At 43.3% G+C, this 20,659-nt stretch overlaps 1 protein-coding gene across 7 annotated transcripts in view; it reads left to right on the forward strand.

The window, feature by feature from the left end:
• The window catches only part of ST3GAL3 (ST3 beta-galactoside alpha-2,3-sialyltransferase 3), a 188,298-nt gene that overhangs the window by 146,369 nt on the left and 21,270 nt on the right, over positions 1 to 20,659 (forward strand). For 5 of the 7 annotated variants that reach the window (XM_085298215.1, XM_085298216.1, XM_085298214.1 and 2 more), the window contains one exon: positions 10,105 to 10,251. The exons of 1 other annotated variant lie outside the window; for it this stretch is intronic. In XM_085298215.1, the coding sequence (XP_085154341.1) occupies positions 10,105 to 10,251 (147 nt within the window). Of the gene's footprint in view, positions 1 to 10,104; positions 10,252 to 10,942; positions 11,092 to 20,659 lie in introns of those variants that run through there. One more of the 7 variants, XM_085298218.1, reaches the window with a different exon arrangement.

A 20,659-nucleotide genomic window follows, 5' to 3' on the forward strand; every position in this document is an offset into this window, starting at 1 on the left:
TAATCTATATGAATGCTGAGTAAATACACAAATTATTTGACTCTCATTTCAGCAGAGATACCAAAATAGAAGACAACTTTTTTTGTGTATTTATGCTGTAAAAAACAGCGTAAAAAATTTTCCTTGAGAGTTGCTTTAAAATAAGTTTGGAAAGCAATGAAGGTCTCTAGGCTATAACTCTTATTGTTGTGATCTTTTAGCTTTTTTTGTTGTAACGTGCCAAGAGCGTAGCCTAAATGTGTAGTTTAATGAGATGTATTCAAACTCAGGAACCAGCTCAGCTCCTGAAGAAGCCTTGCTGATGGATGTCCTCAAGTGCCCTGGGATGCCCTCGTGGTTTGTCACGGAAACCTGCACAGACAGCATTTTTTTGTTATGTTCCAGCGTACTTTTCAAAGTGGAGCAGGTAGCTGGGCTTGCAGTGGGGATCACCTTGTTTTCTGTTCTAAGCAACTGGGAAAATGGCTCTGTGATTTTATTACTCTGACACCTTTGAGCTGATGTTTTCCATGCCATGTGTTTGGCTCAACTGAATATTGGAAAGTTCAGCTAAAATAACTTAGCTGTCTCTCAGGTTGAGGCTACAGAAACACACAGTTTCCTCCTAGTGTGTTTTTTTTTGTTTGTTTGTTTTTTTTGTTTTTTTTTTTTTAAGTCTCCTGTCCCTTTGTTTTGATACTCTAATTCTTTGGGGCAGAGGCTGAAAATTGGCCAGGCTGTGTTACCATGGCAGCCCACTGTGTCTTTTGCTATTCCAGTGGAATCCCATGGCTCGATTTGATGCCCTACAGGGGGTTGTTAGGTGCYGGCAACTCAGTTTGCTTGAGAATCTGTGTGCTGAGCGTGGTCCGTCCTATCAGGCTTAGTCAGAATGTGGCATCCACAGGGATGGAGCAACAAAATAGGTTTTTCCTCTCACTTGTTTCTCCACAGAGAGATCTTGGCCCTGGATTAGAGACCAGAGAGCAAGGAACATGTCTTCGCTCCTGCTGGCAGGCCGGGTATTGCCTGGATCAGAGAGGTGGAWGGCAAGAGTGCAAAGCCGGACTGTGGGAAGTTGAAGGGTGATGGGTGYTGGGGCCAGCAGAGAAAGGACAGGGAACTCCTCAAAAACTTGCAGCTTTGTTAGMACTATGTTAGGAGTAAATAGTTCGGGCAACCTGTAAGAGAGTGTATTTCTTCTGCTCTAATGGCTGATCTGGAATATAATAGTCTACTGGAGCKGGTAGTTATGCTTAGAGGACTGTGCCCTGGATCTCATTACTCCATTTGATACAATTTTTCTTAGGATCATTTTTTRAACATATTAAGTTACACTATAAAACTTATAAAAGCTTCATGGTTGTAAAATCAAGCCATCAGGAGTTAGGAAAAGCAAAAAATTAAGATTGCCTTTTCATCATTAATTCACTTCTCTGCTGATGTTACCCTTAATTACATAATTACATCCTGGCTCTTTTGGAGCACTGCAATCTATCCAGTAGAGAGGGGAGACGAGATTTAGTGTGGTTTCTGAAATGAAAGAAGTTCAGCATTTGTATGAGTAGCTGCAGAAGCAATAGAACGGGCAGTGAGTGCAAGAGAGGGGAGAAACAATGGTGGTGGCCTTCTCATTACAGATGTTGAGGATTCCTCTCAAGGATGTTTAACCTTAGCTTCAAGTGGTTTAGACTTTAACTTACTAATGTGATGGGCAAGTTAGATGAAAATTTTGCCATAGCTGGTTTAATTTCAGGAGGCAGCTGTGCAGGAGAGCTGGGTTCAGCAGCAGCATAGTCAATGGGGTTGTGCTGTGAGCTTCCCAAATCTTCTGAAAATTCATGACGCRGGTGCCTGATGTGGAGTGTCAGAAAGCCGTAGAAACTGCAAGCATTCATCTTTTTCTGTTTTCTCACCTGTGAAGGGGTAACACGTGCTGCCAAATATTGCAGAGATGATGTAAAAGATTATCCTTTATAAAATAATTAGATRTATGACAATGCAAGAAAAATTTTGTAAGAAAATCAGAAAAACGAATGTTTAGAACAAAAGTTTTGAAGTTCTCAACTAAAGTTATAGAGCCATTCTACCTCCCGCTCTGGTTGTTGGTTCAACCTTTCAGCCATAGCATGCTTTTAATACAGGTTGAACATGATGTATCATAAAGAATGTAGTAATATTAATAGTGAATCAAAAGGACTTGTTGCTTATGGTGATAAAATGTCCCGTAAATAATGACGTGATAATATAGTGCCTGTTTAACTTGGGATTTTTGAGACTCTACTTCTCTAGATTTTTTTTTCATTGAAGTATTAGTACACAGACAAGAAAAATCACAACACAAACATAAATTATCTAAATCCTTCTGTGTTTTTACTAAAAACTTCCTCCTTGCCTAAAATGTTTCAAAACAGGAATATTTCTTCAGATTTTGGCTCAAAATCCAGCTTACGTTTTGAACAAGAGAGTCTGTAGTACAGTCTGTCTATCACTCTGTTTGCACATAGTACACGTATCTTCTAACACACTGTATGTGAACTATCATTTATACTCTGACTTGTGAAACACAGTATTCATCAGAATAATCTTTACTTCAGGATTTTTTTTGCAGCTAATTTGACGAGTTCAGTTTTCTTCACAGGACGGTCTCCTTTTCAGCAACCTTTTATTATCTTACAACTTGTGAACCACATTTTACTCTCAGTCACATTGATAAAATGCTAGAAATATATCAAAAACAGAAGATTACTTTGGATTTGCAGCATTGCATAAAAATGAATTTGCTCTCCCTGAATCTTCAGAGCRGGTCTCGGCCTCATGCTGCCTAGTACGGAAATTGCAAGGGAACAGTTGTTAATTGGATCAGCGGCATAGGAGCTCCATGTCCGTGTTCAGTTAGTTTAGCTATAGCACTCTCAAAGTTATATAGATTAAATTAAATTTGAATTTCAATATGCTTACATTTCTACTTATTTGTAATGTRTGCTTGCGTATAGATGGGGCGGTATGGAAGTTGCTGCCCTTTGAACTGGTATCGTTGGACAGGGCAGCTTGCTGTTTGTTGTGTTGCCAGGACACCATGTACTCCAGGTGTCAAATTTAAACTTTAAAGTCTTCAGCTACTTTTTGGAATTAATAATTTGCCTCCTCTTGTGGTTTTCATACAGGAATTTTAGCTTGGTTGTTGAACCTAATGAATCTAGTCTCTGGCCAGTGTAGTGAAGTATTATAAGCTCAACTCTGCTGCTGCTGAAACCTGGCCGGTATAGTTAGCTTTTCTCCTCCTTTGCCCTGAAAGATTCCTGTAGCATCACTTGTGATGAGGTGCTTTTGTCTCCATCCTACTTTGTTGTTGTTATTGCCAGTGAAAGAAAATATATTTGGATTTCACACTGAGTAAAAGCTTAATTTGTGTGGTTTACAGCTTACCAGGAATTCTCTTGGGCAGTATTGTTAGCTGATAATTCTGTGAAGTTGTTGAGAAATGGAGATTACTGACAGAGGAATGGCCTGGGAGATTACAGCCAGTTGATTCTAGACTTCATCAGCTGGAGAGGGTTTTGAGAGAAGATATGAAAATGATAAAAGATTAGAACACATCATATTGTTAGACACTCCAAGAGCTGTGTCTATTTTGGCAGTGGGTCAAAGAGAAGATGAGGGGAAGAATTTGAGCCCGGTGTATAAGTTCATGCCTAAGGCAGAGAAAACTTTTCAGTATGGCAGATAAGGGTAGAACAAAATGCAGCTAGCAGTCAAAGACAGGGAAATTCAGAATTCAGTGAGTGATAGGTGCTGGAGAAGTGTACTGAGGGTGGTGATGGGCTTTGCATTGCTTTGAGAAAGCTGAGTAAGTATATGTGAAGTGTGGACTACTGGGTCTGGCAGTTGACCATCAACCCCTATTGCAGACTCTCAGCACCTCTGTTTCCATTGCTGAAAATTACTTGTTGCTTTGATAATCAGTGGAAATGGTGCAAGTTCGTTTATATTACCACTTCTAGAGGAGCGTTTTCTAGGCCTCTGTATCTACTTGACTGCTCAGAAATGCAGTATTGACTGATAAGATGATGATTTTCGAGTGGAGACACACCTTCCAGATCTAATGCAGTTATGCCTGAGCAGAAATCTTTCAAAAGCCTCTGCAGATGTATTACAGCAGCTCTGCTGTAGCCTGTGTTTGTGAGACAGTCGGTGGCTGTGGATTACAAATACAAAATAACCACACTGTAGCCTAGGTGCAGGCACCGGGATCCCCGAGAACTATGTGCTCTGAGGCACTCTGACATCTTGACTGGTGTGTCATTCCCAGGCTTTTTTTCTTTCCCTCATGCCCTTCTTTCCATTTCAGGTGTTACCAGTCATCTACAGGCTAATTGCCTAGTGTGGTTACTCTGAGACCCTCTGGTTAGAGGGTCTCAAGACTCTCTTGTTAGCCTGATGGTTTTTTTACTGTTACTGATCAGGAGTTTAAAGGGCAGTAATCTCCATTTACTACAGAATCACAGAGTGGGTAAGGTTGGAAGGGACCCTCTGGAGATCATCTAGACCAACCCTCCTGCTCAAGCAGGGTCACCTAGAGCACGTTACACAGAGTTGCATCCAGGCGGGCCTTGAAAGATCTCCAGAGGAGGAGACTCCACCACCTCTCTGGGCAACCTGTTCCAGTGCTCTGTCACTCTCACAGTGAAGAAATTCCTCCTCATATTCAGGCAAAACTTCCTGTGGTTCAGTTTCTGCCCATTGCCTCTTGTCCTGTCACATGGCACTACTGAAGAGTTCAGCCCCGTCCCCTTGACACCCTCCCTTTAGATACTTATACAAGTAAGTTCTCTACAAGTTCTCACTCCAGTCTTTTCATTTTTTTGGTAGCTCTGCAGCAAAATATTGCATGATCCATCTTTATTTAATATTGTATTGCACATAACTGACTGCTGCAATCTCTCTGTCCCCTTCCCATTAGACTTAGAAGTCTTCCAGAGCAGTGCTGCTTGTGGTCCTAAATACAGGAGTCTCACAGGGATATAGAAGAGGTAGTGTCAGTGTCTTCAGGAAGCAGCAGCGTTACTAGCGCTCATTAGAAGCGTTGTTATGCCGGGAGACTCAGCCTGCTCCTGTCTTCTCATACCTTCCATAGTGGTATGCTGCTTGCCTACGAGGCTGAGTTCACACATTTTGTTTTAGCACRTGTCATGGTCTGCCTTGGTAAATGTGGGAACAGGAGATGGGAAACTGAGCAGAGACAAAAATAGCCTACAGCCAGCCTTTCCTATTAGCTTTGGGTACTTCTTCTGTGAATTGACAAAATGAGGAATAAACACTGAATTGTCTTGCCCTTGTGGTTATTAGGCAAGGCCAACCATTTTTATATCCCTTCCTTCCTTATAATTGCCCCTCTTCAATAGGTCATGTGCTCTGTACCCCATTGAGGTCCTGGAGTTAGGGTCTCTAGAGGTTATTACTACGTCTCTCCCTTGATGAGAGCTATCCAAGAGATTGACTTGAAAGCCCTGGCCCATATAGTTTTTACTATTTTTTGAATAGCCTCCTTTAAAGCCTTTAGCTATGTTTTTTCTAATTAAACCATTTTGAAAACACTCCAAGATTGCTTTAAAATGTTATGGACCTCAGAGACTTGTTCTTCAATCGTGCTTTCCTGTCTGCCTACATCTCTGGATTGCTTGTTTCTTTATGCTTGTATTATAAGCTCTTTTAGGCAGCCCCTGGCACTGTGACCACTGATCCGTGACCGAGGCTGCGGGTGCACGGTAATACCAATAAACAATAAAAGTTAGGACTTAACATGGGGAAACCCAATTACCAGCCTACACCCTGTGGTTCCTACTTCAATGCCAGGATGTGATGAGATACTGTGGGAATATTGCCTAGGCAGTTTGGAGACTCGCTTTCTAACTTGCTATCATTATGGCAATCAGGAAAAGAGATGTTGTGTCCTCAGAGGTCCATCCTGAAGTACTTCAAGGAAGCAGACTCAGTCACTATAGTGGAGAACAGGTTATGCCCCCGACCTTGGACCACTCCTCATTGCTCCTGAATCTGGCAGGAGAYGTGTGCCTCTCTCCTAGTGTCTGCTGCTTGTTGGATTTGTGTTGTCTCCTTTCAGCCTAAAAAGGGACAGAGTTCCCTGATGAGAAGTAACTGCTTTGGAAACTTTGCTGAACATCTGTGTCCAATCAGACTGAACATCTACATTAGGCATAATAGCAGCCCTTAGCCGAGCATCAGCAGTAGCAAGGAGCCTTGGAACAGGCTGCACTTCCGAGCCGGCAGCTCCGAGGGGGTGAGCAGGCCTCCTGCGGCTTGCGATTGTGGTGGTGCTTTGTTTTGTAGCTTGCCAGTGACAAGCTGCCGAACAAAACCACAAGGCTTGAGATGTAGCTTAACACTCCCGGGTTTGTAGAGCCAAACCACAAGCCTGAGAATTTCAGTAATTATGAGCCAGGAAACCATTTTTTAGTCCTTTGTCAATAAGGAGAATCCCGAGGCTTTGCCTGCTGCGTAGGTAGARGTATGAGCGCCGTCTGATGAGACTCCACATTTTTCCTCAGAATCAGAAGGAAAGATTACCGAGGGTCTCCCTCAAGTGTTCAAGGGGAACAGAGCAGAAGAGTTACAGGGAAGAACAAGTAGAAATGAGACAAAAAAAAAAAAAAGAGTAATCGGAACAACTGCAGAGCTGTGTGATAGCTGAGAAGAGTGGCCAGGGAAGTAGCCTGGATGAACGACCAGAGAAACAGCCATGCTGAAAGGACCGAAGCAGGCAGGCTGTATTCCTAAGCGTGGGTAGGATCCGTATTTATTTTGTACTTGCACTGATCTAGTTGAGAGAGACACTGGTATGTTCTTAGTGCTTCACACAGCACTGGGCAAATGGACAGCTGTAATAAGTGTAATTACCTTTTTCTGAAAAGTCAAACAATAGCAAAACATAAAAACTCTTGACTGTAAACTTTCATGTTTTTAATAGTAATATTGTGTGTAACATAAAATTCATGTCTACTTAAATCTAGTCACTTACTTAGAATCTCTTAGAGAGGTTTAGTCCAGACAAAAGGCATTTATGTCCACTTCAAATAGCTTGCAAACCTTTGTTTCAGATTGTTTGTAAAATGTAAGCAATACCATATTTAGTGTTTCCCATGAAATCTTAATTCAACTCTTTTAAATTTATTTTGGTTATAAGGTCACACACTATTTTTCCAGGGAGTGCCTGCTTAGACCCATGATAAGATGGTTTCACTGAAAAAGTAACTATTCAAGATTTCTGTTTATCATCTTCATTTCTGAGAGACCTGAAGTATGCTTAATGCCAGTGGAATTTGTGATTTTTTTTTTTTTTTGATCTTCTTGAAACCGAAAAATCTCTGCTTTATATATGCCTTTAGGAAATTCCAAAGGTTTAATATTTATCCAATTTTTAATGAATTTTCACAATGAGGCAAAACTCAGCTGACATACCAAATCCCTCAAATCCAGTGGTAAAATGGATGTAAGATTTTATTAAAATTGGTGAAGGTTTTTTTCCCTAATACTTTTTTTTTTTTTTTTTTTTTTTTTTTTTTTTTTTTTTTTTTTTTTTTTTGAAAATAGTAGGATTGCTTTTCTTAAAACTTAAACTTAGGGACTGGAAATGTGCTGTTATAGTGGAAAATGTTAGACTACTTTGACTTCAGGCATTCTCACTAATTCAGCTATAGTGAGAGAACAGTGGACATTAAAAAGGACTTTTTTTTCCATCTAGGTCCTGAGAGCACTTAACCATTGCCTTCTACTGGTCAACAGAAGTGTATTGTGTATGGCCAACGTTGAGGTTGAATGTCATATCAAAATAGGATAGCTGTGGCATTTGGCCATCTGAGAGCGTTTGGATAGAAATACACATCCTTATTCCCTCATTGGGTTTGGTGTGGTAATGCCTTTTGTAAGGTAAAAGCCATTTACAGAGTTTTGTTATGGATCTGAGCTTTCTGGAAATGTGTGTTTTGATATCTGGCTGTACAGCTCAGGGCTCAATATCAGCATCACCTGTGGTGTTGTGAGCTCTTCAGAATTATTTTAATAAATGTAAGATGCAGCAGGATTTAAGGGACGCCTAAGGGGTACTTCTCATAGGCAAGGAGACAAAAGTATTTGTCATGATGCAGAACGCTAAACGGCTTGGTCAAGGAACTTTTGCTGAAGACAAGCTGGCCCCTCAACAGCAGTGAATAATGCTGGCAAATACTCRTGGGGTAAGGAAAACTGAGGCATCAGGATCTGAAGAGTTGATGGGAGTAAGTAAAACATTAGGARAAGCAGTAGACTAGTAGTGCTAAAAACTGTAAGAGAAGAGCTTTAAAGTTTCTTTCATTCTGAATGTGTTTGTAGCAATGCTTTAAGATAACTAGTCAGTGGAAGGGATTAAATTGTTAATAAGGTTGCAGAAACAGCAGAAATGTTCACAAAATAATTCTGCTGGGTATTTGGAAAAAAACCAAGATGGTGTGTTTTGTTCGTGAAAGGATGAGGCAAGTATGTTCCATTCCATTAATAACTAAAATGTTTAATATCTAGAAGGAGTAAATATTTTTAAATCAGCAGGCTTGATAGTTTGCAGCCAAATGTCCTAAAAAGGTGTCAAGATGAGCTCTGTCCCACTGGTGCTCCTTTTGAATATTTTGTAAAAGCTCCTTTAATAAGGGGAAATTCCAAGGACTGGATAGTTGCTACCATTGTGCCAGTATTCAGAGAAGTAAGTGAGGTGACCCAGGCAAATCTACCCCAGTCAAGCTGACTTTAGTTCTGGGCAAAACTATACAAAAGCCTACTGGGAGCTCAGTGTGACATTAAGAGTTTGTGAATGCCAGGGAACATGGTTTTAAGAAATGAGACATCTATTTTCATTCTTAAGGATTTAAAAATCAGTACCGAACGGTAACCGTGTGCTGCTGCTGTGTAGAAGCATTGGTAAGTATGGGTCATGGGAGTCCAGAGGTGCCATAGGCAGCRTAAATAACAAAATGCAGTAGGAATAGGCTGCAGCAGCACTGGCAGTCATGGTGGTAATCACAACAGGGCGAGGGATCTCCTGTGGATTTTTCAGAGATGATCAGCATTTTCAGAAGTGACATGGAAGCAACTGTAAAGTTGCTGTTAAGCTACAAGTGACCTAAAACTGGTGTAAATAATGGCAATGTGAGGTGTTGAGTCAGATTACCCTGCCAAGACTGTTAGCAGATTAAAATTCTTGCTCTCCTCTTTGTGCCTTGCTCTGAATTTCTAACCTAAACAGAAGTGAAACATTCGAATGTAAGTGTCTGGCAACTCTTGAGAGCAAGGATGCTCCAGATATTTTGAGAGTAACGCTGTATATTATGCCGGTTACACTGTGTCTGAACCAGCAGGAGCAATGACATAAAGTAATGTGGCAGAGAAGCTTGAACCCTGCCATCTAGGCAGGGCTATCTTGCATTCAATGGCAATGTTCTCTCATGTGTGCAGGGTGAACACTTTAATTAAAAAAACAATTTGGAGGGGAAACATGGATGTACTTAGTTGCTTTTCCCTGGTACCGTGAACATGCACAACCCTTCACAAGACAGCATAGGGCCTTTTTACACTTAAAGTTTATTTCATATAAAGCCTAACAGAAAATATCTAGGCTAAAGAAGGAAACATGTAAGCTACACACAAAGTAGAGCTGGATGGTCATGTTTGGCTCTTCAAGTGTTCTCAAGAGCATTTGCTGCAAAGGATATATCCCCTTGCAGGTGGGAGAGATCACAGTGTATGCTGGTATGCTTAAGCCATTAATCAAACTAGCTGAAGTACCAGTAAGCCTGAAAACAAGGTACTTTGAAGGGGTTGTTCATACTGAAGCCCAGGCCCCTCTCTTTATGACACTTGTCAGCCAGACTAGCTTGAGAGCATCTCCACATGCTGTCTCCTGGACATGCTGTCAAACCACAACCTTATCCTCATGCCTTGAAGCAACGACAGGTGACGGCAGGTACTGCTGCCATAGTGCTTTTTTTTTTAAGAATAATAACAATCTGCTATCCTTTGTATGTAATTGTGCTTATTGTTTTATCTTTCCTTTTTTTCCCCCCTGCTTTTTGTTACCAGAGTGCCTCTGATGGCTTTTGGAAGTCAGTTGCAACCCGTGTCCCAAGGGAACCTCATGAGATACGTATCCTGAATCCCTATTTCATCCAAGAGGCAGCTTTCAGCTTCATTGGACTGCCTTTCAACAACGGCCTGATGGGCAGAGGGGTAGGTATAAAGAGGAGCAAGCAATATCAAGGCAAAGGACAAAAAAGAAAGTAGCATAGTAGCCTTACTCTGTTCTTACTCTTTCTTCTGGCATCTACTGTTGGCTGTTGAAGAGGAGGGAGTCTGGCTCCATCATGAGGGCAGCATTCAGGCGCATTAAAGCCATGGAAAGACATAGCCTCCCTTCTTTTTTGGGACCTGGAAATGGCTGTTACAGAACCCCTCATGTGGTTCTGGAGCTCTGTGGCTTCCAGCACCAGCTGGACGCCAGTTCCTGCCTGAGCAGACTTGCGTGAGAGAGCTAGGAGGGGAAGAGGAGTAGTAGGGCAGCAACTGTGATGGTTAACACGGAGCAATAGTGTGTAGGACCCACCTGCCAGTCAAGCTTCTCCCGAAGGCCAGGACTAAGTTTTGTTGGAACAGACTAACAAACCTGTTTTGCTTCCTCAGCCTTTATAGTGTAGAGTAACCTAGACATCGGGAGGGCTTTGTTTGCTCAGGTGACCAGGCTCTTAGACAGACCTCAAGGCTGTTTGTCCTCATTGCGTAGAGGTCTAGGGCAGTGATGTACAGCAGGACTGTCTGTTTCTAGCTGACGTTCTTGCTTAGCATCAACAAGGCCAGAATAGTTAGCACAGGTAAAGTCTCAGAGGTTACCTGGAACTGCTGGGTGATTTTCTGTCTCTTGCAGCCTGCCAGAAGGGCAGTTGTCTGTGTGCATGGAGAAAACCCCTTCCTAAGAGCTAGAGGGACCCACACTGCTCCCCTGCAGACTAGCAGAGGATAAGGAACCCAGCTGTCTGCACCCTCAGCACATATGGAAGTGCCAGTCTCTCTGAAGGTCACATCACTGTTTTACAATTTGCTGTTTTCATGGACGCTAATGCCAGCCTAAAATCATTGATGCTACAATGCTTCATCCTATATCCCAGATTTTACAGTAAAAGCAGATAAAGGACTAATGAGGCCTACAGTAAGAAATTCTGATCTTACAGTGATAAGATTTAGAAATAAAACTTTATAAGAGAAAAGAGCATGAAGTATATTTTTAGGTCCTAGTTACTAACAAAAGAGCTCCTTGGTCATCCGGTATCTCACCCCCAGTGCAGTCTTTCAGAGTGTTAGTGTGGAGAAAGTGGTGACTCCGGTTTCCTGGATATCTCTCACTGCAACACTGTCCCCAGAACCTTTTTACATTTGCTGTATCTCATGTATCAGTTATTAGAAAAAGTATTACTTAAGTGGGTACATTATCCATGTGCACATGCGGTATAGCTGTTGATAGAGACYACGTATGGCATTTATGGGCGCATTACCATAGCTGACAAACTCGGAGAGAAGCATTTTGCCTGGGCAAGGTCTGCTTATTGTATTCTGGACATAGTCCCTCCATTTTTATCAGCATAGGAGATTGCCATGTTGCAGTATGGATCTGGAAGAGATAGAGTATTCTCTCATTTTCCATGCTCTAATTATACAGTTCTTCAGAAGGTTCCTGGAGGTAAGAAATTCACATCTTCCTAACATGCCATGTGTAAGATCTGCAAACAGATTCAGCTACAGAAAAAGGTTCTTTTGTGAAATATGAGCTCCTGACAGTGTATACACACACATGTACAAGGCACATGTATACACAGAAGCTCTCCTGTAGTTCTGGAAACAATGGATTTTCAATTGGAGCACTGAAAATATCCCAAATATTCCCTTCAGCTAAGAGATTACTTATTTCACCTCTCTTCATTCTCCAAAACTTACCTGTAGAAGGGTGCGGGCTTGACTTGTCTTCCAGAAAATCAAGACTGCTACCCCAATGAAGGACAGAAATCATGAATCTTTGCCTTTATTTTCTCTGGATTTGTTTTTATTTTTAAACACATTATTTTAATACACAAGATATTAGTTAAGCTGAGAGGAGAAGAGAGAACCCAGAAATGAAAATGCTGTGAACTGAAGTCTGAGGTTTTGATAGGTTGCTTAACACACATCAGATTGGGAAATGAAGGCATCTTAATTGAAACCTAATGGTTCACTTCTTGAAAGTCTATTCAGACATTTTAAAAGTAGTTTATGGAGCTCTAAGAAAATCAATCTTTGCCTGTGACCCCTATCAGGTTGTGTAAATTTTAGTTTATTCCTTTAAACAGGGCAGCAAGAGCTTTGTAGGCATAGCTGCAGCTGGGATGTTAGTATAACCCATGTTGTCTGTGCAAGAGCAATCTAATATAGTGATTCTGTCTGAGTCTAAAATCAGGGAAAAAGACTGCTGTCATGGAGATGCTGGGACTTTATACTCTAGTGAACTCTGCATCAGTGCAAATGTTTCAATTGAAGCTGCTGCTGCGAAGAGGGGAGAACAGTGTGAATTAGATTCTGGTGATACAGATTTGCTATATACTTTTTTTCACTGAAAGTTTAGGTGGAAAGAGTAGAAATCAGAGCAGTTTAAATCAAGAATCCATTTCTGTTTAAAGATCTGAGAGATCGGGCAAGACCAGTTGGCCCTGCGAGGCAGCTAGAGCAAGGAATATTACTGCACAAGAGACTGTGTGTGACCCAGCAGCTACACAGCATAGCTGGTTTAGTTCAGAAACAGGCTTCAGAGATGTGAGACAGCTTGGTAAACCTTGCTTGAGAAGGAGGCATATGAACAGGGAAAAGGCAAATGCTGAGCACTGTTGAGTAAAGGCACATTGAATGGTATGTGCCCAGAGTTTCTGCTGGGGAGCCTGGATGGATGGAGGCAGGCTGCTGCCCCACGCTGAAGTGCACTGTGGTATATTGAGCAGGCTGCACACAAGAAGATCAAGGATGGGGATGCCTTAATAATCAAGGCCAACATGAAATCCTCGTAAAGGGCAGTAATATTCCACTGCTCTTTGGTTCTGATGCCTAAATAAACTTGAGGGCTCCTTTTGCACACCACATATGGTAACAATGTGCTGCCAATTAACTTTGTAATTTGAGGGCTTTTTCAGCCACATTGAGGAGAGCTAGTAAAGCAGTTCAGGGCTGATCTCAAAGCGTTTCTCCAAGATTTCAATAAAGGGTGAATGTAGTAACATCCTCTGCTTTGATAATATAATTGGGGCCAGATGGTTCTAGAGGATAGCGAATGGGGTACAACACAGATATACATTTAGATTACACATGTGGCATTGGTAGCCAAAAGTTGCTTTAGAGCACCAGGGGCTTGAGTGGAGCATGTACTTGTCTGAGCAAGGAACAAAACTGAACACCCGCAATGAGCAGTGACTTCTCTCTGAGACCAGTAAAGTTTTTTGGGAGCTATCTCAGTCCATTTACTGAAGTGTGAAAGAGAGAGCACTACTGTTCTGTGGGGACAGGCTGATAATAAAGAAAAGCTTTAGTTCAAGCTAGCAATGTCTGGGGAACATTAAAGAAATGTCAGTGCCTGAAGCTGGTTTAGCACCAGAGAAATGAGCTATAAAAGATCCTGTCTTTGATTAAAGAATTCTCTCAGGGAGCGGGCACAGGCTTGGCTGCCTCACTAGACAATGATGTATGTGTGTGGTTGATGTTTGGTGGTAGCTCTGTGTATAAATCTGTTGGTCCTGAAACCAAGTAGCAGTGATACTGCAGCCGATAGTCCAGCAGAGTGAGGTAGTCAGCAGGATGTTTCAGATGATGCATGTAAATTCTCTGGGCTCTAAGGGCCCCAGTACAGACCGGTGTTTGTGGCTCACTCTCTACTGGTCCAGTGCATCCGTAGAACTACTTATGATGTCACTTCTGAAATTACTCTGCTGCCCAGAATTGTAAACCTTTGCTTTGTTCCTGTTCTGGAAACGACTAAACCTACAGACCTCTTATTAGGGAGATAAAGCATCCCCCTCCAGACTTCACCCAGCCTTAGCACAAACTTGGTGAAGGAGGAGCCACATACAGAAATGTTATCAGGCTGTGTTGGGCACCCTGCCGTGGATTAGCACCTCTGCAGAGTGCTGACAGCTGCCCATACTCAAGGATTAACCTTTGGTGCTGCAGACTTAGCACTTCATACCCCAGGGCTTCTCTTTGCTCTTAAGTAGTTCTGCCTGTGGGCAGAAAGCCTTTCTGGAGATGCCAGTGATGACCCTTTGCAGGTTAGGCAACTTTGCAGTTCCTCTGGTTGGTCACAGTGACCCTTTCTGTCATTACTAGCAAGCTTTGCTCTTGCTGAATCCTTACTGGGTAAGGGCTATACTTTGGGACCTCTAGGATCTGTATGACAAAGCAGAAGGGAGGTGAGGATGGCAGGAAGARGGCAATATGCTGCCCCATCCTTCTAGTTGCATGCCTCCTTTCTTTGCACGCTGGTGGCACCCTTTAATGCAGGTGGAGGGACAGGCGAAGGGCCACTGCAATGTACAGACTTAGTCGAACTGCAATCTTCAAGTTTGCAAGACAGCAGATCTGCTTCATGGGCTGGGCTGTTAAATCCGTTAGCACTGTGCTGTATGGTCAGCCTATGGGCTGCTGGGGAAATGGACTCTCAGACAAGGCTTTACAGGGCAACAAGACAGGGAGATGCAAAACCAGCAACTTCTCAATAAATGCCCAACCACCTGTGTGCAATAAATGTAAGGTTACTCAAGGGAGTTCACTTCTCAGTGAGAGAGGAGACCGTGAACTCCTACTTAGCATGCATTACCACAGAGCAGCTAACGTAGTAAAGTCATGCCCTTGCTTGCCCTCTGTTAAAAGATAGCATACAGAAATGCTGTCTGTATTGCACGTGGATCTGTTCTGTGGCAAACAGTGGAGCTGAACATGTGCACCAGGTTAGATGTGGTCAGAGATATTTGACTTGGACTAGGTCTTGTGGGAGCTCAGCCCTTAAACAGCAAAACCAAARCCTGCTGGGTCACATCTCCAGCAACACACCCCTTTGCTCCACTGTAGACTGTGCTGGTTCTGGAAGCTCTCTCCTCCTTACAGCAAGGGGAGGTGAAGGAAAGGTGTTGGAGATGCTCTACTTTGTCATTTGAAGCCCAATATTGCAGCTGAGTCTGTGCATGGATGGAGATAGCTGTGGGAGCAGCGCTTCCGTTTGTAATGTCCTGTGATGAGGACCACTCTGCAGAATATCAGGAGCTTATCTGCACACAATAAGTGATGCTGAACTCCTTTCAATGCCGTTTTTCCAAACTTGCCAGCTAAAGGAGCAAAGAGCAGGTTTAGGGTTCTACTAGTGCAAACCTAAGTTACCAAAAAAAAAAAAAATATATGGTGATTGTTCTGCATAGCGTTTGATGCCCATTAAAGTTCTATTCTGTATTTTTGAAATACTTTTGTTTTGAAAGCTTTATCACTGTAATATGATTGGGTCTGCAACTGATAAACAAAACTAAGGTGGCAATTTTTCTGGTGCGTATAATCGTTCATGTTTTCCGTCAGATAAATGAATGCAGCTAAAYTAATGTAGTAGGTCAAACAATTTGAATATCCAGTTTCATGACTTTTTCAGGAAGTTACTCTTTTGCAAGATTTACCCTTTTATTTGAAAAGGTAACAACTGGAATAGTCTGAACAATTCAATATATCTTACTCTGAGCTAAGTAAAGTCCCGTAAATAACTGGAATTCATTTAACATATGAAGGGAGTCAAATATTTCTAAAAACAGATTTACAGCAGTCATTTCCTTCCAGTCCAGAAGGCAATGACACAGGAATGACCTGGGCATGGAATGAAAAACAGCAAGAGATTTTCACATGCAACAAGTGAAATGCAGTTATGGTCTTCCTGGCTCTGTTGCCAGCACTGGATCTCCAGAGCAGGCCCATAAGGTGATGACCAGCCTCTAAGTCCAAAGGAGGGACAGCGTTTGTTTTGCTGTCATCTGTTTTTCTACAAGTAGAAGGCAATCATAAAGCATCTTCAGAGGGAGTACTGGAAGTTGAAACCTTAATCCATTGAGGGGACGCCTGTCGCCTTYCCTCTTGCAGTGGGGAACAGCGTAGGAGGAGTTAAGAGAACCTGTCCTATGTCTGCCTATACTGCTAAAGGCACTTCTACAGTGGCACAGACTGGCTGGTTTGCACTGTGAGGTACTTGCAGTGATTCCTGCCTCAGTACATGTCCGGAGATTTTTGCATCTCTTCTCTTTTTTCCATTCTCACTCAGGGCTCACCGTGAATGTGCTCACCTCACCCATGGGGAGCATCATGCTTGCAAGTTTGCGGAAGGAGCAGGGCACTGCATGCACAGGCAGCCTTTGTCCAGCACTTGCTGCAGCAACAGGTTGCTTCCCACTGCTGTGTTTCCTGTTTCTGTTTGTCGGATAGCCTTTTGATGCTGGCTGTGGCCCATCTAGGTCCACTGCATTCTCTCAGATGGAACCAGGCAGAGGTTTGGTCCTTGGGGAGCATTACATTAGAAAAGAAGAGCTGTGTTTTCAGGTGTTTGGACTTACGCATGCAGGCTTGGTACGGAGATGTGGGCTGCCAATTTAGGCTGCTCACRTTATACTGGGAGGTGTTCTCTGCTCCTATTCTTACTGGTTGTTCACCAGAGCTAGAGAGATGTTGGTCCTGGTACCACTRTGGCACCAGGCTGGGGCAGGCACCTGTAAGAAGCAGCAGCAGGTACAGAACTTGCAAAGCCAGGTTCAGGGCTTTTGTAGGGAACTGGCAGGGGGGAAGGATTGCCAGTGCCTTTCGAGATCTTGCCATTCCCTACTCTTACAGATCAGTGGGCATCATTTCAAGTCAGAAACTCACCAAAAACATGGCTGTGTCTGGAGCAATGATCCTGCCTGGCCAGGCAGCCCAAGCAGCCCCTGTCACTAGTGCGCATGAAGCTGTGGCCTGCACCTGGGCAGTGGCCCAGGAGGTTCCTGCCTTAGCATCAGCCACGAAGGCTGCCATTCCTCACCATGCCAGCGCTGGTGGAGCATAGAGGAAGATTCGTGGAAAGCAATATCTGAGTATGTGATGGGGGCCCAGGTACTTCTCAGTGATGACAAATGCTGCTCTGACTAGCTATTTTAGACTACTAGGCTTGGTGGTCTTGCAACCATGAAGCTGGGAGGGCTGCTTATTCCCCTCTGGCACAGCTGTATTCTGTAGCCCTGATGAATATCATAGCAGCTTTGCCTTCAGCACTGCTGGTCTCATTGGAGAGAGCACTTAAGAAAAACAAAAATCCAAACTCTTGCTTCCCATCTTTCTCCATGCAGTCTAGCAGGGAAGTTCCTTGCCCACACCTGGCTGCATGTGGCAGCTGAGAAAGCTSTTCTCTGCTGGGAGATGGCTGTGCCCTCCTTGTGCCTGTTGTCTGCCCTATTCATGAGCACACAACTCCTCAGTATAGTACATTCCCTCTCCATTCCAGCATGGTTTGTAAAATGTAGTTGTCACTAGAGCTGTTTTCTTGCCTTGTCCCCAGTGGAGAGATGACAAATCTTAGTGAGGCCTTAGGCAATTTAGAGAGTAATAGCACAGCTGGGGAGGATGAGTCCTGGCTCCCCTACCCAGGGGCCAGCTCAGAAGCAGAGAGACAGCACCGGCAGAGGCTGGACTGTCATTGCTCCACTGAAAGTGGAGGCCTAGCCCAAACCTTATGAGTTGTGGGCCACCAGGTGCTTTGGGCTGTGCTCACACACAGGAGCATGGTACAGCTTCATACAGCAAAGACATGTAGGTCAAATGTTTAAGCATTAATGAATTTTCAGGCACGCCTCCTGATTACTGCCAAACCATCTGATTGAAAGCAGCACTGCTTGGTAGCACAGAAGCGTGTAGGCATGTAGAGTGCCATGAAGAGGAAGATGAGATTTAAGCTGCACTGGCCCCAGATAGTTCCTGAGGGGCAACGCTGGGATTTTGTTTTTTTCCTTAGCAGTGGGTCAGAATAACAAGAGGGCTGCTCTGTAGCTTGAGAGCGCTTTATTTTTATAGTGCAATGCAAAAGGTGTGGTGGTTGCTTTGGTATGTCTTTGGGGCACGGCACGAGGGTGTGTGTGCTGAGATAGCAGTGACGCACTGTGCAGGGCCAAGCAAGCCAGGTTTGGCACAGCGTTGTCCATGATCCCTGACTTTTCYTAGAGTCACCTGTCCCCTAACCTGCCCCTAAGGTTTTAGCTGGTTCATTAGGTCCAGATCAGAGATTAGCAATGAGTTAACATATATTCCTGTGGGCAGTTGGAGTGTGGAAGCTCTTTGTGTAGCTGTACAGATGCGGCCAGAGAATAGCTGTAACTGTTCCCTCTCTCTGACATGTGTCCCCTGTCATTTGCCTCTGYTGAGAAAAGAGCCCTTTCTCCTGGAACTGGAGAAGGCTGCTCAGTCAGCTTTTCTGCAGCACAGCCTGGGCTGTGTCCCTAGGTCTCGTAGGGCCTTAACTTTATTGTGCCACCCGGACATAAGGCAGTGCTTCGTTTTCAACAGAGCGAAGGAGCAGCAGAAACCCAGGAGGCTGTCACAGAAAGGAAACGGTTTAAATTGTATGAACCAAACCAGGATCAAAGCTGCCTATTGTCTTATTAATGATGTGTAATTAACTGGCCATCAGTGAGCTGTRCATTCAGGATCAAAACTGTATATTTGGGATCCATATCAGTAATGCATCAGATAAACCACAGAAGTAAACACTTAATGGAATGTAAATAAACACCTACAACTAAGCGAAGCCCAAAGTTTTGATCTTACATAGAGATCAAAACACACATCCCACGCACATCTCCCCCACAAAACTGCAGGTACAAGTATTCACCCCCTCTCCTGGGCATGCGGGCTCCCTCACACACTCCTCCTGCAGCAGATGTGGGTGCTCTAGCTTTATGTGTACCTATACTGTTCCCTGCAATCTGCGAATGTACATGCAGGTGAGAAAACCCTATACAAGTTCATAYATCTGCGCCAAGTTGTGAGTACACAGTGCAACCTGTACTGCCAGCCCTCCAGCTGGATGCCAGCTGCTCCCAGTATCTGGCAGGAAGGATGCTCTGTCTGGCCCACCCGGAGGTGGGGTTATATGCCAGTGTCGAATCAGGTTTTGACTGCTGCTGTTTCCACTCTAACGTCTCTTTCTCCCTCATGTGAATTTTCATGCTGCTTTTATATTTCTTTTCAGATGGACTCATTTTTTTCCAAAAGGCTTTTTGTAATTCCCCAGTTACTCTTTAACCTGTGTGATGGTTGCTTTCTTTAATGTGCTCAGTTTGTGACAGATGTCTCTTCTGGGGTATTTTGATCCATGCATGCATGCATGCACACACAGTTTACACTCATATTCTCTTAAGGGGTGTTGTTATCCAAGCTATTTGCTTAGGCCGGGCTCTGTGAGCACCCGTGTGCTGCCCTAACAGTTATGGACCTCAGCCTATGGCACGGATGATGATTSTGCAGTATTTTCTGGATGATCATCTGTAGCATACGGAGCTCTGACTGCAGCAGCAGGACACGAAGCTACATCTCAGCAGTGRATGCATGAGCGGTTGCAAATCTCGCTCTTCAAGGAGGTGCATGCAGAGCTAGGCTGTAGCTACCATGGTACTGGAGAGGGGTAACAGAGGAGGCATAGCTTAATTAAAAGCTGCCATCATCAGTCTTTTCGTGTGATTTTAGGGCAACACAAAATTGCTTTGCCAACGACACCATGTGAATTTCAGATAGTATAGGGCCTAAGCCAGATATATTTATTACAGTCCTAGAGTCAGAAAGTCCTTGGGGTTTTAAGTGAGGGAGAAGAGCAGGCACTATGRAGATACTGGGATGTTAGAAATGACTGAAGAACAGTGGTAGGACAGAAAACTATCTTCCACTTTGCCCCCAAAGCCACTGGATATTTTATATGTAAAATGTGTTTAAAAAGTTCCAATCAGGTAGATATTTGGTGTCCAAAAGAAAGTTCACTTTTGATTTCTATAACATTACTGTCTGAACAGAAATAATATATTTGAAAGAAAGTTGTGGTAGTTTGGCAGTTCTCCCGTAAGGTTGGGTAGTATGATTAATTCTCTGTGGTTTGTAAAACTCACATTAGAAAGTTAGCTCTAAATGCTAACTTGGCCCGTAAAATTCCCTCCAGGCAAAGACCCTGCATCTCCCTTGAACTGTACCGTGGGAATGGGCCCAGGGTAAGTGTGGGTGGCGTAACGCTGTCATGTTCTCGAACAAGGACGCGTTCTCACAAACGCAACCATTTACTCGTTGTGTTTTGGACACTGTAACTACAGCTCAGCTACGGGAAAGGATTTTGTGGCAAGTCCATGCATCAACTGCTGCAATTCCAGTGACATCAGAATGTCTCTTCCTATGTAAAACATAAAGCTGAGAATATCTGAATTTGAATTGCTGTGCCTGGGAGGCCAGGATGTTCTCATCTATTTTGAAATTCTGTGGAATTTTCTTATCCTGGCCTAGTAAAATTTTACCTAAATTTTTTTAATCCACTCTTGAGATTTTA

The sequence above is a fragment of the Rhea americana genome, unplaced genomic scaffold (assembly GCF_003343005.1).
Source record: "Rhea americana isolate MKP2758 unplaced genomic scaffold, rheAme1 scaffold_136, whole genome shotgun sequence".
NCBI lineage: Eukaryota > Metazoa > Chordata > Aves > Rheiformes > Rheidae > Rhea > Rhea americana.